Source organism: Schistocerca americana, chromosome 1 (genome assembly GCF_021461395.2).
Source record: "Schistocerca americana isolate TAMUIC-IGC-003095 chromosome 1, iqSchAmer2.1, whole genome shotgun sequence".
NCBI classification, from domain to species: Eukaryota; Metazoa; Arthropoda; class Insecta; order Orthoptera; family Acrididae; genus Schistocerca; species Schistocerca americana.
The window spans coordinates 785,115,455-785,133,041 of NC_060119.1; the positions used below are offsets into that span (position 1 = coordinate 785,115,455).

The window sequence follows — 17,587 nt, forward strand, 5'->3', positions numbered from 1 at the left end:
GTATCACAACCTGATAGAAAACACGAAGGCTAGTAAAAACACTGTTTGGGTTGTGCGAGATTCGAATCATCAAGAAGTCGTTTAATATTGTATACATGTGCGACCCTGCTCACTGCGCTGTAACGACCAGGAACGTCGGGCGAATCTCCTTTGTTCTTATTGTCTCCTGAAGGCCGTAGTTGTCGACATGTAATTAATTGACATTTAATTATAACAAATTTTACCAACAATATTGCCTTTCTTATGAATGCTCAGTATGCCGATTCCTTGAAACGGGATACTTTCATAATACACAAGCTACAATAACTCCTTAACAACCAATATGACGTTTACCGTTATCCTGTTGCAGCAAATCGTACAGTTAACGACGGGTTTTCGAGCGATCCGCAATTTTCTGATGAAAAGAAATGGCATATATACATAAGGGCTTCCGACTATGTACTGAAGAGGGACGACGTTCTTACACCTCTTTGCTTAACGTTCAACCGCGCGTTCAGCATATCTGTCATGCTAAATATTGCTCCGCACGTTCTGAAAGACTGCTCAACATGCTTTATCCACGCTATGACGTCAGAAACTCGGCAGGCTCAACAATTATAGTTCGAATGCACGGTCCGTGTGCCGATGGCTTTATTGCAAGTGTTACCGTTTCGAATTCTTGTGCTGGAAGTAATTTTTATCGACAGGATATCGTCGGCAAGAAGCGGAGAGGGGTTGAGGTAAGCGTCCTCACTACCAGGCCAAGCGCCACTGTCCTGGATCAAACGCAAACCTCTCCGTAGTATGTCACCGAGAGAGAGCCAGCGACACTGTTGTATTGATTCATCCGTCGGTCCGATGTGGACGTTGTCCTCGGGCGGCCCTCTTACTTCTACTCTCCACAAGTAACACACACTGATGAGCCAAAATATTATGACCACCTGCTTAATTGTTTGTCCGTCTTTGAAACGAAATACATCACTGATTCTGGGTATCAGGGATCCGACTGTTTGTTGTTAGGTTGTCTTTGATGGTCCGTCGGCACACGGACCGTTGATTCGAACTTTGACTGTGGAGCAAGCCTAGTTTCTGACGCCGTAGCGTGGAAAAAGCATGTTGAGCAGTCTTTCAGAACGTGAAGAGCAATGTCTAGCGTAACAGATATTCTGAACGTGCGGCTGAACGTTAAGCAGTAAGCTAGAAGAACGGCATCTCTCTTCAGTAGAGTCGGAAGCCCATATGTATACCTGGTATATGCCATTTGTTATTATCAGCAAATTCAGGATAGCTCAATAATTGTATGATTGGCTCCAATAAAATAACGGCAAATGTCATATAGGTCGGTAAAATACATTGTAACTTGCGTATTATGAAAATATCCCGTTTCAAGGAATGGGCATACTGAGGATCCATAAGAAACGCAATTTTCTCTGTAAAGTATCATCGACCTAGTAGAGCAAAAATTTGATTCACCCGAAGAGCCGACACGTTTCCATTGATCGACAGTTGAATCCTTATGGTCCCGTGCCCACTGCAATCGTAACTGACCATGTCGTTGGGTGAACATGTGAAGATGTAGGGGTGCTCTGCTGCGGAGCTCTGTTTTCAACAATGTGTGATGAACGGTGTGCTCCGAAATACCTGTGCGGACACCAGCATTGTGTTCCTTCGGCAGAGATGCCTCAGAACACCATCTATCCTACTTTACAGAGCACACCTATTGGTAGCTTCACTGTCCTACTTCTATCCGTAGATGCTCATGACAGTAGCACGTGAACATTCCACCAGTCCCGCCCTTTTCGAGATATTCTTTCACAGGCTGTGCTTAATAATAATCTGTCCTTTGTCAACGTCGCTTATCTCAATGGATTTCCCCGTTCGCAGCCCTGTACCTTCGCTAGTGTGATCCCCCGTCCGTATCTGCTCCTCTTACACACTTTTGTCATCGTGCCATGTGTTCGCGACGCTAGCAAGTGGCATCCAACATCGCGGTGGTCAATGGTCATAAAGTTTTGGCTGATCGGTGTATGTACTTAAATTCGATTTCACTTTCTAGTTTCCTTCAATTCTGTACATAATATTAACGACAGAAACTCACTATTACAAAACAACAGCATTCATCGCAGTTACACGTATTACACACACATCAAAAAAAGTTTTGCATCACCCCAGTTCCCAGAACTTCTGAAGACAGACGTTGACTGTGGGTATTGTATCACAGAAACAGTCCCTTTGACTGTTCAGAGATGTAACTGTAACCCGCCCAAACATGTAAACAACCACGCATGGCCGGCCGAAGTGGCCGTGCGGTTCTAGGCGCTGCAGTGTGGAACCGCGAGACCGCTACGGTCGCAGGTTCGAATCCTGCCTCTGGCATGGATGTGTGTGATGTCCTTAGGTTAGTTAGGTTTAACTAGTTCTAAGTTCTAGGGGACTAATGACCTCAGTTGTTGAGCCCATTGTGCTCAGAGCCATTTGAACCACGCATGAGCAGTGCCTATTAGACGGAAGGGGTCCCACGGCCTACCAGTTCCAGTCATCCCATCAGGAAGGAGGTACACTGCTCGTGTTGTCTGTAGTTCAACCGTGCCTAGACGGTCATTACCGCAGTTCGATCGCGTCCACATTGTTACTTTGTGCCAGGAAGGGCTCTCAACAAGGGAAGTGTCCAGGCGTCTCAGAGTGAACTAAAGTGATGTTGTTCGGACATGGAGGAGATACAAAGAGGCAGGAAGTGTCGATGACATGTCTCACTCAGGCCGCTCAAGGGCTACTACTGCAGTGGATGACCGCTACTTACGGAATATGGCTCGGAGGAACCCTGACAGAAACGCCACCATGTTGAATAATGCTTTTCGAGTAGCCACAGGACGTCGTGTTTCGACTCAAACTGTGCGCAATAGGCTGCATGATGCGCAACTTCACTCCCGACGTCCATGGCGAGGTCCATCTTTGCAACCACGATACCATGCAGCGCGGTACAGATGGGCCCAATAACATGCCGAATGTTACCGCTCAAGATTGGCATCATGTTCTCTTCACCGATGAGTGTCGCATATGCCTTCAACCAGACAATCGTCGGAGACGTGTTTGGAGGCAACCTGGTCAGGCTGAACGCCTTAGACACACTGTCCAGTGAGTGCAGCAAGGTGGAGGTCCCATGCTGTTTTGAGGTGGCATTATGTGGGGCCGACGTACGCCGCTGGTGGTAATGGAAGGCCCCGTAACGGCTGTACGATACGTGAATGCCATCCTCCGACCGACAGAGCAAACATATCGGCAGCACATTGGCGAGCCATTCGTCTTCATGGATGACAATTCGCGCCCCCATCGTGCACATCTTGTAAATGACTCCCTTCAGGATAACGACATCGCTCGACTAGAGTGGCCAGCATGTTCTCCAGACATGCCTGGAGTAGACTGAAAAAGGCTGTTTATGGACGGCGTGAGCCACCAACCACACTGAGGTATCTACGCTGAATGGCCGTTCAGGAGTGGGACAATCTGAAACAGCAGTGACTTGATGAACTTGTGGATTGTAAGCCACGACGAACACAGTTATGCATCAAGAGGACGTGCTACTGGGTGTTAGAGGTACCAGTGTGTACAGCAGTCTGGACCACCACCTCTGAAGGTCTCGCTGTATGGTGATGCAACAAGCAATGTGAGCAATAAAAAGGCGGAAATGATGTTTATGTTGATCTCTATTCCAATTTTCTGTACAGGTTCCGGAACTCTAGGATCCGAGATGATGCAAAACTTATTTGATGTGTGTACATCTATCGTAAGGAGATGAAAGTCATGGGATAGCGATATGTACATATACAGACGGCGGTAGTATCGCGTACACAGTGTATAAGAGGGAATTCATTGTCAGAGGTGTCATTTGTACTCAGGAGATTCATGTGAAAAGGTTTACGACGTGATTTTGCCGCACAACAGGAATTAACAGATCATGAACGCAGAATGATAGTTAGATCTAGACGCATGGGACATTCCATTTTGGAAGCCGTTGGGAAGTATTCCGAGATCCACAATGCGAAGAATGCCCCGAGAATACCACATATCAGGCATTACCTCTCACCATGGACAACGTAGTGGCCGACGACCGCTGGCAGAGGCGTTTGCGTAGAGTAGTTGTCAGTGCTAAAAGAAAAGCAACACTGCTTGAAATAACCGTAGAGGACGACCAACAAAACTGCCTTTAACATTTCAAAGAACATAGTTCGTATATAGGAAAACAGCGATCTGTAATTATTATAAATAAGCCGGAAGCAGTCTTGATAGCATAACTTTTTTAATGTGGTGACTGGTTTCGAACTTTTTATAAGATCATCTTCAGACCATGAATGTCTGCCGGAGGCGGTGGCGCATGACAACCCTCTTGCTTGTGGCTAGTGGTGCCGGTCACCACATTAAAAAAAGTTATGCGATCAAGACTGCTTCCGGTTTATTTACAACTGCCTTTGCTAACAACATGACATTGCCTGCAGCGCCTCTCCTGGGCCTGCGATCATATCGGTTGGACCCTAGACGACTGGAAAACCCTGGTCTGGTCAGACGAGTCTCGATCTCACTTGGTAAGAGCTCATGGTGGGGTTCGAATGTGGCGCAGACCTCACGAAACTATGGACCGAAGTTGTCAACAAGGAATGTGCAAGCTGGTGATGGCTCCATAAAAGTGTGGACTGTGTTTACATGAAATGGACTGGGTCCTCTGGTCCAACTGAACCTATCATTGTTCGGATACTTGGAGACCACTGATAGCCATTCATGGACTTCATGTTCCAAATCAACGATGGAATTTTTATGGATGACAATGCGCCATGTCATAACATTCTGTACAATTAGAGCGAATGATCTAGCCACCCAGATCGCCTGACATGAATTCCATAGAATATTTCATGGGACATAACCAAGAGGTCAGTTCGTGCACAAAATCCTGCACAGGCAGCACTTTCGCAATTATGGGCGACTATAGAGGCAGCATGCCTCAATATTTCTGCAAGGGACTTTCAACCGTCTGTTGAGTCCATTACAAGCGGAGTCCCTGCACTATGCCAGGCAAAAGGAAGTCCGACACGATATCAGGAGGTATCCCATGACTTTTGCTGCCTCATTGTACATCTATATCCGACATGTCATCTTACGTTATCTGGTCGAGGTACCAGTTGCCCCCCTTTCCTCTCCCAGTCGCAATACTTTGAACGTTATATGCTGAACGAACCAGTTTATTAGTTGACTTTTCTAGGACTGGATGCTATCGAAATGTTGGCAGTAAACCACTCCGTGATGCACAACACCTTTCTTGTAGCGTCTGCCACTGGAGTTTGATAAGTATTTATTTTTTGTTTCCTCTGTCAGTCTTATCAGATAAGGGTCCCATACTGATCAGCAGCATTCCAGAGTCGGCCGAGGACAACTTTGTACGTTACCTCCTTCATGGGTCGACTACACCTGCTGGGAGTTTTTCTGATGAATCTCTATCAGCCATCTCCCTTTCCTACGGTTAGTTTTATGTGGTCGCTTCTCTTCAAATTAATCTGCGTACTCCCATATATTTGATGGATGTGACTGCTCATAGGATTTTTTGGCAGTCGTGTAACTGTACAGTAATACTTCTTTCCGCCTCTTTATACTCAATACGTTGCAGATGCCCATTTAAGAGTCACAGAAAATAGCAGGAAAGCAGAGGACAGTAGCTCGTAAGATACTTATTTAGAGAACGCAACAAATAAAGCTACCAACATTTTCGTATATTATTCTGGCAATGACCTGTAACAAACACAGTTGCTACTGAGTACAATCCGGATTCAGTCCATGACCACCTAGTTTTCAGAATACTCAAAGTTATTATGGTAGTTCTGTCACTTTACGATACCCCCAGAAACACGCAACCTATACTGGCAAAAAGTAAAATCTCCTTAGTGTAGTGTATGTTAGTCACCCAAGATATAGTAGGTCGTTGTAGCAGCTATAAAGCAAATCTTTGGTGCGTGGTGCCTCTCAGAACCCCATGTCAAGTGTCTGTAAGCAAAGGGTCGGTGCAGCAGTTGAAACTTAGAACCCAGATACGGCAGTATCTCTCGCCTGCAACGATGTAATGAAATTAAGGAATATATGCCCTTCAGCTACGACTATGAGGAGCATAGCGTATGTTTGGTTGCCATCAGTTAGGTGACACATCACAGGTTGCACAGTTAAAAGATGTTATCTTCAGAGCTCTTTCGTGGGACTTTTGTCAATATTGGTCTTATGGACGTTAGTGAAGGCAGCAACGACGATGTTGAACACATACCGACATTGTTCTTTGAATGTCGAACAAATGAAATAAAATACATCACGGAACCGAATGTTACATGTTTTTTCTTTCTGATGCCTGGTAAAAGTATGAAAGTATCCAGTGGCTGTAACTGGGACTCCTTCAAAGAAAATTATTTTATAGACAGGCTGCACGTACGCGACAAAATCAACTTTCAGATTAAAAGGGAGATCCAGTGAGTAAACTAGAAGTTTTTTCTTTGCCAAAGTAAAGAGCAAAATTTCGAATAATTTGGTGAATCCTCTGTTCACATTAGTCGACGCAAGACTGGGATTCCACTTTTTACTATCGACACCGGTCATTTCTCCCCAGAAGATATATATCAATATAATATCAGATTAACTAGTGTTTTTGCTCTGCTGCAACTTGAAGCAGTTCGGTTGTTCTATCTTTTTCTTTACTCTGCAGACGTCAGAGCAAATGAAATGTACGTATTACAGGCAGGGGGTGTACAAATATTTGGAAGCATCAAAAGCACAACGTGCCAACGGCCTTGCCGCAGTAGTAACACCGGTTCCCGTCAGATCACCGAAGTTAAGCGCTGTCGGGCTGGGCTAGCACTTGGATGGGTGACCATCCGGTCTACCGAGCGCTGTTGGCAAGGGGGGTGCACTCAGCCCTTGTGAGGCAAGCTGAGGAGCTAATGATTGAGAAGTAGCGGCTCCGGTCTCGGAAACCGACACACGACCGGGAGAGCGGTATGCTGACCACAAGCCCCTCCATATCCTCATCCAATGACGCCTATGGGCTGAGGATGACATGGCGGCCGGTCAGTACCGTTGGGCCTTCATGGCCTGTTCGGGAGGAGTTTAGTTTTTTAAAAGCATAACACATTAACATGCCTCATGCTGTGCAAGGATAACGTTGGCTTTCTAAACATCTTCTAGGAATGGATACATAAAGGTTCTGTATGGTTTTCAAGGAAATGTTACTCAGTTCTTCCGGCAAAATAGTGGTACGTTCATGTAACGAGGATGGAGATGGATAGCGACACTCACGATTCTTTCCAAAATAGACCACAAAGGCTCAGTAATGTTGAGATCTGGTGACTATGGTGGGCAGGGGAAATGCGACAGTTCATCCTCATGCTCACAAAACCAGCTCTGGACGATGTAAGCTGTGTTACAGGGTATAGAATAAATAAATAAAAAAATAAAATAAAATATTAATTATTGTATATTTATGATAGTGATTGGTTGTAATTAATGTTTGCTTATCTAGAACATGGATGTTTAATTATTTGGTATAGACGCTTGACAATGGCTTTTTTCGTAAATGCAATGTTATTCGTTGTTGACCGTGAAATGTAACTCAAATAATCGGACTTCGTATTTAAATCGTTTCCAAAGACTGCTGCGGTAGGTGCGGACTCAAAATCTCAATATTAGAATAATTTGCCAGCCATGTCAATACGTCGTACAGAGGTGACTGTCTACTAAACATAAAGAAGTTTACACAGTTAGTTAAATCAGATATATTCAACGAATAAGCCTACGGTTAAATAATTCAACTTACTTTCATAAATATAGAATCTTTACAGAGTCGAGTGCCAAGTGAGATTGCAACTCGCAGTGCTCTTATATAACATCAAATATGGCGGTGTGCCAGTTAATAAAATACAGGGTGAGTCACCTAACATTACCGCTGGATGTATTTCGTAAACCACATCAAATACTGACGAATCGATTCCACAGACCGAACGTTAGGAGAGGGGCTAGTGTAATTGGTTAATACAAAAAAATAAAAAAATGCACGGAAGTATGTTTTTTAACACAAACCTACGCTTCTTTAAATGGAACCACGTTAGTTTTGTTAGCACATCTGAACATATAAACAAATACGTAATCAGTGCCGTTTGTTGCATTGTAAAATGTTAATGACATCCGGAGATATTGTAACCTAAAGTTGACGCTTGAGTACCACTCCTCCGCTGTTCGATCGTGTGTATCGGAGAGCACCGAATTACGTAGGGATCCAAAGGGAACGGTGATGGACCTTAGGTACAGAAGAGACTGGAACAGCACATTACGTCCACATGCTAACACCTTTCTATTGGTCTTTTTCAGTGACGCACATGTACATTACCATGAGGGGTGAGGTACACGTACACACGTGGTTTCCGTTTTCAGTTACGGAGTGGAATAGAGTGTGTCCCGACATGTCAGGCCAATAGATGTTCAATGTGGTGGCCAGCATTTGCTGCACACAATAGTAATCTCTGGCATAATGAATGTCGTACACGCCGCAGTACATCTGGCTTAATGTCGCCGCAGGCTGCCACAATACGTTGTTTCATATCCTCTGGGGTTGTAGGCACATCACGGTACACATTCCCCTTTAACGTACCCCACAGAAAGACGTCCAGAGGTGTAAGATCAGGAGAACGGGCTGGCCAATTTATGCGTCCTCCACGTCCTATGAAATATATCCAGCGGTAACGTTAGGTGACTCACACTGTATACATGCTTCCCGCACCAGCTATTGTACAAGACCTACTTCTTCTTAATGAAACATAAGAGTGTCGTAATTGTATTTTGTCTTAATACGCCACAGCGCTGCAGTTCTGTGCCATAGGCTTTATTTATTTGTCAGCGATTAATTATTTAATTAAGATTTCGCGCTTCCGATGAAACTCACGCACGGCATGCAAATGTGCCTTTGTAAGGGCCCTGCCGTCTTGGAACACAGCATCACCCTGGGATGTACTATGGGGTGGATCTGATCAGTCAAAATGGTCACAATCTTTGGCAGCGATGCGAACTTGCAGAGTAACAATGGCGCCCATGGAATATCACGATATGGTTGCCCAAATCATCACCGAACCATCACCATCTTTCACTCTTAAAACGTAAACTCGAACCTGTTGGAAAATTTGAAACAAGACGCATCCGACCAAACCACTTTCTTTCCATTGCTCCATAGGCCAGGTTTTATGGCTTCGGCCGACATTTTCCTGTTACGGGTATTTGCATCACTGATGAATGCATTTGGAATTCCAGTTTATCCTGCAATTCCCAAATCCCTACTTATGGGACTCCCTTCATTTTTTTTTATTTTTTTTTTCGACAGGATTCTGCAGTGACCGTCTGCCACGCTCACTCAACCCACACTTTCGTCCGCGTTGTGACATAGAGGATGATGTTACTCAGCTTTCCCTGTATGCGGTACTAATCTTCGAAGCGGTGCCGTTTGAAACACCAAACACCTCGGCTACATCTACATCTACATCCATACTCCGCAAGCCACCTAACGGTGTGTGGCGGAGGGTAGTTTGAGTATCTCTATCGGTTCTTCCTTCTATTCGTCTCGTATTGTTCGTGGAAAGAAAGATTGTTGGTATGCCTCTGTGGGCTCTAATCTCTCTGATTTTATCCTCATGGTCTCTTCGCGAGATATACGTAGGAGGGAGCAATATACTGCTTGACTCTTCGGTGAAGGTATGTTCTCGAAGCTTTAACAAAAGCCCGTACCGAGCTACTGAGCGTCTCTCCTGCAGAGTCTTCCACTGGAGTTTATCTATCATCTCCGTAACGCTTTCGCGATTGCTAAATGATCCTGTAACGAAGCGCGCTGCTCTCCGTTGGATCTTCTCTATCTCTTCTATCAACCCTACCTGGTACAGATCCCACAATGGTGGGCAATATTCAAGCAGTGGGCGAACAAGCGTACTGTAACCTACTTCCTTTGTTTTCGGATTGCATTTCCTTAGGATTCTTCCAATGAATCTCAGTCTGGCATCTGCTTTACTGACGATCAACTTCATATAATCATTCCATTTTAAATCACTCCTAATGCCTACTCCCAGATAATTTATGGAATTAACTGCTTCCAGTTGCTGACCTGCTGTATTGTAGCTAAATGATAAAGGATCTTTCTTTCTGTGTATTCGCAGCACATCAAACTTGTCTACATTGAGGTTCAATTGTCATTCCCTGCACCATGCGTCAATTCGTTGCAGATCCTCCTGCATTTCAATACAATTTTCCATTGTTACAACCTCTCGATATACGACAGAATCATCCGCAAAAAGCCTCAGTGAACTTCCGATGTTATCCACAAGGTCATTTATGTATATTGTGAATAGCAACGGTCCTATGACACTCCCCTGCCGCACATCTGAAATCACTCTTATTTCGGAAGACTTCTCTCCATTGAGAATGACATTCTGCGTTCTATTATCTAGGAACTCTTCAATCCAATCACACACCTTTGGTTACGTAAGCACCAACATACGAGTACCAACAATTTTCCCCCGTTCGAATTTTCTTAGCTCCGACATACTGCACTCACCACTACGCAGAACACTGTTCTTATTACGACTGACATTTGCAACATACCGAGGACATTGCACAGGTGCCGTTCGTGATGAGATACAACAGCGCAAGGTGCGTGCTTGGCTAGCGCCCGCATCTGTGTTCAAAGACGCATTCCTCGCGGTGTTCTCATATTTTTCTCCAACCTCCGTAAATTGCCGCATCGAGAAAGTGGAGCCAGAACGAGTCAAGGGTTAAGATGTTAAGAGGTAACCGGCTTGACGCAAGCGAATAGTCTTGTGCCAGGAGCAAAGTACTTTGTAGTTTCAAGGTCGACGTCTCAAAATACCGGTCGGCACAAGTGCTGGTGCGTAAATGCCGCTTGTATACGTCGCACTCTGCTGGCAATACAAATAGAAGTCAGCGCTCTGGTAAGGACTACGGTCTGAAAACTTTATTCCACTTTAGTAGTGTGTATTGAGAAACAACAATTTCAGATAAGATGCAATACTCTGTCGTGAATTTTACAACATTGTATCGTCACACGACCAACTGACACAGTACACGAAAACAGAGTCGTTTAAAGCAAAAAAAAAAATCCTGCTTATAGATAATTCAATGAAAAAATGTTGTTGTTGTTGTTGTGGACTTCAGTCCTGAGACTGGTTTGATGTACCTCTCCATGCTACTCTATCCTGTGCAAGCTTCATCATCTCCCAGTACCTACTGCAACCTACATCCTTCTGAATCTGTTTAGTGTAGTCATCTCTTGGTCTCCCTCTACGATTTTTACCCTCCACGCTGCCCTCCAGTGCTAAATTTGTGATCCCTTGATGCCTCAGAACATGTTCTACCAACCCGTCCCTTCTTCTTATCAAGTTGTGCCACAAACTCCTCTTCTCCCCAATTCTATTCAATACCTCCTCATTAGTTATGTGATCTACCCATCTAATCTTCAGCATTCTTCTGTAGCACAACATTTCGAAAGCTTCTATTCTCTTCTTGTCCAAACTATTTATCGTCCATGTCTCACTTCCATACATGGCTACATTCCATACAAATACATTCAGAAACGACTTCCTGACACTTAAATCTATACTCGATGTTAACAAATTTCTCTTCTTCAGAAACGCTTTCCTTGCCATTGCCAGTCTACATTTTATATCCTGTTTACTTCGACCATCATCAGTTATTTTGCTCCACAAATAGCAAAACTTCTTTACTACTTTAAGTGTCTCATTTCCTAATCTAATTCCCTCAGCATCACCCGACTTAATTAGACTACACTCCATGATCCTCGTTTTGCTTTTGTTGATGTTCATCTTATATCCTCCTTTCATGACACTGTCCATTCCATTCAGTTGCTCTTCCAAGTCCTTTGCTGTCTCTGACAGAATTACAATGTCATCGGCCAACCTCAAAGTTTTTATTTCTTCTCCATGGATTTTGATACCTACTCCGAATTTTTCTTTTGTTTCCTTCACTGCTTGCTCAATATACAGATTGAATAACATCGGGGAGAGGCTACAACCCTGTCTCACTCCCTTCCCAACCATTGCTTCCCTTTCATGTCCCTCGACTCTTATAACCGCCAACTGGTTTCTGTACAAATTGTAAATAGCCTTTCGCTCCCTGTATTTTACCCCTGCCACCTTCAGAATTTGAAAGAGAGTATTCCAGTCAACATTGTCAAAATCTTTCTCTAAGTCTACAAATGCTAGAAACGTAGGTTTGCTTTTCCTAGCTTCTAAGACAAGTCGTAGGGTCAGAATTATGTTATGTTATGTTATGTTATAAAATTAAATTTATAAACCATTTTTCGCTCAAATAACGTGACAGAATTTTTTGTACTAGTCTAGGTATGTTACACTTAACCTTATATGCAAATGAGTAAAAAAGCACTGAGAATTTCGCAACGAGGTTAGATTTTTGGCTCTCGTCATTATTTAAGTTCTGGAAGCTATCACTTAAACTGATGATATATAAACACGTAACATTACATTTTAGACCTTTTATGGTATGTGATATTACTTCCTATAAAAATATGTAGATTTATTTTATTGCTTCGAACCAAAATACTGAGAGGAACGCTTTTACTGAGTGTTTTTGGTGACATACCTTTGAGACACGCAGTGCTGCCATTGCTGAGCGTGTAGGCGAAGGCGCCGACCTTGCAAAGGCAGTACTTCTGCTCCTTGCAGTAGGCGTTCGGAATGCAGTCCTCATCGTAACGGCAATCGACTGGAAAGTAGAACAGAAATACAGATTCCAAGAGAAGACCAATGCCCAGCACAATTTCTTCACGATCTGAAGAAATTCCATATCTCCATGAATGTTTTGAGTCTCAGTGCGACAGTAAGAATTAGTTAATATTCCGCTATAGACAAGGGGGACCACTAACCTGTGTAGTGGCGAATTTAGTTGATGCGATGTGCTAGTTGCTTTCCTTAGTAGTAAATGAATAGATTTGGTGAAAACTTTACAAGAGACCTGTGTTTAATATGAAAGATGATCATGAATTGTGGAAAATAAAGCTAAGTGTAAAATATTTAATACTGCAAATTTTAATGATATCTTGGTTTGTTTCGGAAGAATTGTGATATCTTTTTGCCGCACACACTAATTTTAGTGGCGGAAAATCATTTTGTAGAGGAAATTGCATAAAGATGGTAGTTTTGTTCATATGTTTCGCAGGTGTAGGATGACGTTATTAAAATTATTCAGTACTTTCGTGTGATCCAATTTTCCATATATACCTCTTGCACGGTCAGCTGTATTTAGTAATAATATAGTTTTGTAAATGAGGTTATGATCACCATTTAATTAAAATTTTGGTTATAAAACCAGCAGTTTTAATTTCGACCGTGTGGTGATTATCAAGTGGAATAATCCAAACTATGCTTCAGCAAGTGTCAAAACGTAAAAATTATCTGACATTTGTACATGCCGTCGTCACTTCCTTATGTTGGGTATTTAATGGTAAGGATGCATCCTTACAGTTAAATACCCAATATACAGTTGTGATGACGGCATGTACAGATGTCAGGCATTTCTTATTTTGACATATCGACCCTCTGGAATGACAAGGCGTCAACTAAGAATTCATTCGTGTCGTGTAAATTGATTTCAAAATTTCCTTAACTCATTATTCAGTCGTCTCTCACTCTACAATAACGATTTTTTGATGTGGTACTACTAAGTGCTTCTCACAAAGAACTGTGACGAACATTTACAAAAGCAGTGAAATCTGGAATGTAACTGTGTTAACCTTTTCCCTACCACATTCCTTGTACAACTGCTGCTGCAAAAAACCTCTGAAAACTACAAGAAATTTGTACCTGGTCATGCTTTCAAGGGCCTATGCGTTTTCAAGTGCCACTTACCTCTACCTTGTTTCTTCAGTCAATTTATAAGAGCAAATTTCCTTTATCTTGTTTTTTCTTCTACTTCCAAATATGAACAACTTACATGGTAGATATTTTCCTCGTTTGAACGCTGATATTTGTTAGGAAGAAAAGATTTGACAAATGAAAACTATTAATTACAGTAATATTCATATATTTTTATCAGTAGTTACAAGAAAAATGATTCAGTAATAAAAAAGTATGTTCCATCTGTCAAACAGACCTCGGTATCCCAACGAATCAAACAAAGTGATATCAGGTGGTACTTCGGCGTACTTGTAACTCGGCTATTTCTCCGCAGATTGCAACACGACTACTTCAACATGTATAGCATCTTGTCACACTAAAAACTCATTTTTTTCAATTTTATCAGTCGGAACCTTGTCATTGCAAAGGGTCGATGCGTTAAACCACAGCTCTGCAATATTCCACTCGATAATGGCCACATGGCCGAAATTACAATGGCAGATTTTATAAATAAATTTCATTCATGATGCCGTTTAAAAAAATTTCTTGAGTATGGTTCACAGTTACAAGTTAATAATTCAGTATATATCTGAAATACACCACCCGACTCCAAATGTTCTTGCAAGTAGTGCCGTTGCCACAGTTCTTACCGTAACAGATTTATCAGACAATCTGAGCAGACCTCTCAGATTGTTTGCAGATGATGTTGTCATTTACCGTCCTAGAAAGTAATCAGACGATCAAAATAAATCACAAAATGATTTGGACAAAATATCTGTATGGTGCAAAAAGTGTCAATTGACTCTAAATAATGTAAAGTGTGTGAAGTCGTCCACATGAGTACTAGAAGGAATCCGCTAGATTTCGGTTACAGGATAAAACACACAAATATAAAGGCTATAAATTTAACTAAATACTTAAGAATTACAATTAGAAATAACCTGAAATTGGAATGATCACGTAGATAATGTTGTGGGGAAAGCAAACCAAAGAGTGCAGTTTACTGGCAGAACTCTTAGCAAATGCAACAGGTCTAGTAAAGAGACTCCTTACACTACGCCTGTCCTCCCGTCCTAAAGTACTGCTGTGCGGTGTGGGATCCGCATCACACAGAATTGACGGGGGGCATCGAAAAAGTTCAAAGATGGGCAGTTCGTTTTGTGTTATCGCGAAATAGGAGGGAGAATGCCATGGATATGATACGCGAATTGCGTCGGCAGTCGTTAAAACAAAGGCGTTTTTCGTTGGGGAAGTATCTTCTCATGAAAGTTCAATCATCAACTTTTTCCTTAGAATGTGAAAAATTTTTTGTTGGTGCACGTCTACATAAGGAGAAATGATAAAATAAGAGAAGTTAAGGCTCGCACAGAAATATTTAAGTGTCCGTTTTCTCCTGCACTCTGTTCGAGAGTGGAACGGTAGAGAAATAGTTTGAAAGTTGTTCGATAAACCATCCCTCGGGCATGGATGTGTGTGCTGTCCTTAGGTTAGTTAGGTTTAATTAGTTCTAAGTTCTAGGCGACTGATGACCTGAGAAGTTAAGTCGCATAATGCTCAGAGCCATTTGAACCATTTGATAAACCTTCTGACAGGCACTTATTTGTGAATTGTAGAGTAATCAGGCAGATGTAGATGTAAATATTCGCTCGAAACTGGCTGAGACAGACCTGCATTCGCCGACAGCCGCAGTCCCTGTTGGGTTGAAACCGATCGTCATTGACAGGCGTGACATTCGTCTCCAGTCCCTGTCGGTCACCATTTGTCTACGACCACTGTTCTTACGCCGTGTTACGTTGTTGCGAGGGGTACAGCATTCCTTGTAGACACGTTGGACAGACCACGTTGATTCAACAAATGAGGCAACTTCATTCGCGGTGTGATCATGGGGACGACCATGCACGATGTACTTCCTTTTTGCCTTTCTGTCACGTTATGTGTAATTGAAGGTGGAGCGGGGAAGAAAGGAAAGGAAAAGGAGGGGATCAAAACTGTCAGTTGCATTGCAACATGACGTGGAACCAGCGCGGCGACGAGTGAACATGTGTACCGGACCAGGACTCGAACCTGGGATATCCTGCTCACCAGGCAGGTACCTTAACCACTGCGCCATTCGGGAGACAACGCCACCGCAACTGGGCGGACATCTCGGCACGCCTCACGGCCGATGCACGCTAGAGAGCCTACATAGAGGGAGGGAGTGGCCAATGGTGATAGCATCGCTGATTGGCTGGGAGCCGAGGACGCCATATTTTTACCAAACTGACGGTTACTTGGTACGAGTATAAATAGATACTGTGTGTGATACTGTACTATTGGTTCTCTTCAACGCTTCGAACGCCAATTCTATTGTACAATTATGTACAGGTTGTAATACGGTAGGTATTGAAGGACTTTTGTATGTTCTCTGTCTGTTCTATTTACGTAAATTACTTCACAGTCACTCTCTTGGTCTGATCTATCAACTCACTGGTTGTCGCTGCTAGAAAGCTCGTTTGGTTTCTTTGTGTATCGAACAATCAGTTTCTCTCAATATGATTATAATGCCTACAAAACAAAATTTAAAAAAATTAAAGAATAACCTTTTTACTGATACATCCCCTCCATGAAAGAAAAAGTAAATGAACACCACGCTATTACTACTGTGGCCTTGTAGCATGGGGGTGGAGTTTTAACTTTAATCCGAAGGTTGAGTTCGAATCCTACTCGAACCAGGTTTTTTTTAAACGTCCTTTTTTCGACTTTTAATGGTTCTTGAGTGACAATTCATGCTACACGATCTGTTTTAACATGTATACGGACTGGCGACTCGCACTTGGCTCTGTAGTCTTGGCTATTCACATTCTTGTAAATTATAATTATCGTGTGGATATTCAGTTACTTATTTTGAATTACTTTCTGCTGTTTCAGTAAAGTACCTAAGTATTGATATTTCTCTGATTTTCTGTGGTATAGAGTTCCTAAAAGTGTGTACGAATGAGGTGTTTAGCCAGCATAAGAAAATGATATAAGGTCGATACACATTTAAAATGTATTATGTGGGGACGGAAAGAGACAAGAGTTTACCAATTTCAACGATGAATATCCGCAAGGAAAAATCTGAAATAGCATCATGTGTTCTGAGATACATTAAATGAAACTTCTTTTTCTTATTAATCAGCTGTCAGTGTTTATATAGCATCATAAAATACAGCTGTTGAAATTCGGCATACATACACACTGCTTCAAGATACTTCCATTCGCTCACAAATTTATTAGGGCTATATAAACATAGACGAATGGCATTTGTTTTAATTATATACCGAGTATTAAGGTAGAAGATCTGCTCTGGTCTCATGCGTCAAACACATGCCTTGTTTTACTCGTGAAGTGGCTCGCTTTCTGCTTGTGTCTCTACCTAATTGTGTGTGTGTGTGTGTGTGTGTGTGTGTGAAATCTTATGGAACTTAACTGCTAAGGTCATCAGTCCCTAAGCTTACACACTGCTTAACCTAAATTATCCTAAGGACAAACACACACACTCATACCCGAGGGAGGACTCGAACCTCCGCCGCGACCAGTCGCACAGTCCATGACTGCAGCGCCTTAGACCGCTCGGCTAATCACGCGCGTCGCTACCTAATTGCACGTCCCGCGCGCAATGTGGTAAAAACATGGCGGCCACT

At 42.7% G+C, this 17,587-nt stretch overlaps 1 protein-coding gene and 1 pseudogene across 1 annotated transcript in view; one reads left to right on the forward strand and one right to left on the reverse strand.

The window, feature by feature from the left end:
• Positions 1–17,587, reverse strand: part of LOC124612324 (prion-like-(Q/N-rich) domain-bearing protein 25) — a 208,805-nt gene that overhangs the window by 65,492 nt on the left and 125,726 nt on the right. Inside the window, exon 3 of the mRNA XM_047140460.1 lies at positions 12,673–12,795. Coding sequence (XP_046996416.1) covers positions 12,673–12,795 — 123 coding nt within the window. The remainder of the gene's footprint in view (positions 1–12,672; positions 12,796–17,587) is intronic.
• On the forward strand, positions 6,785–6,902 carry LOC124557039 (annotated as a pseudogene).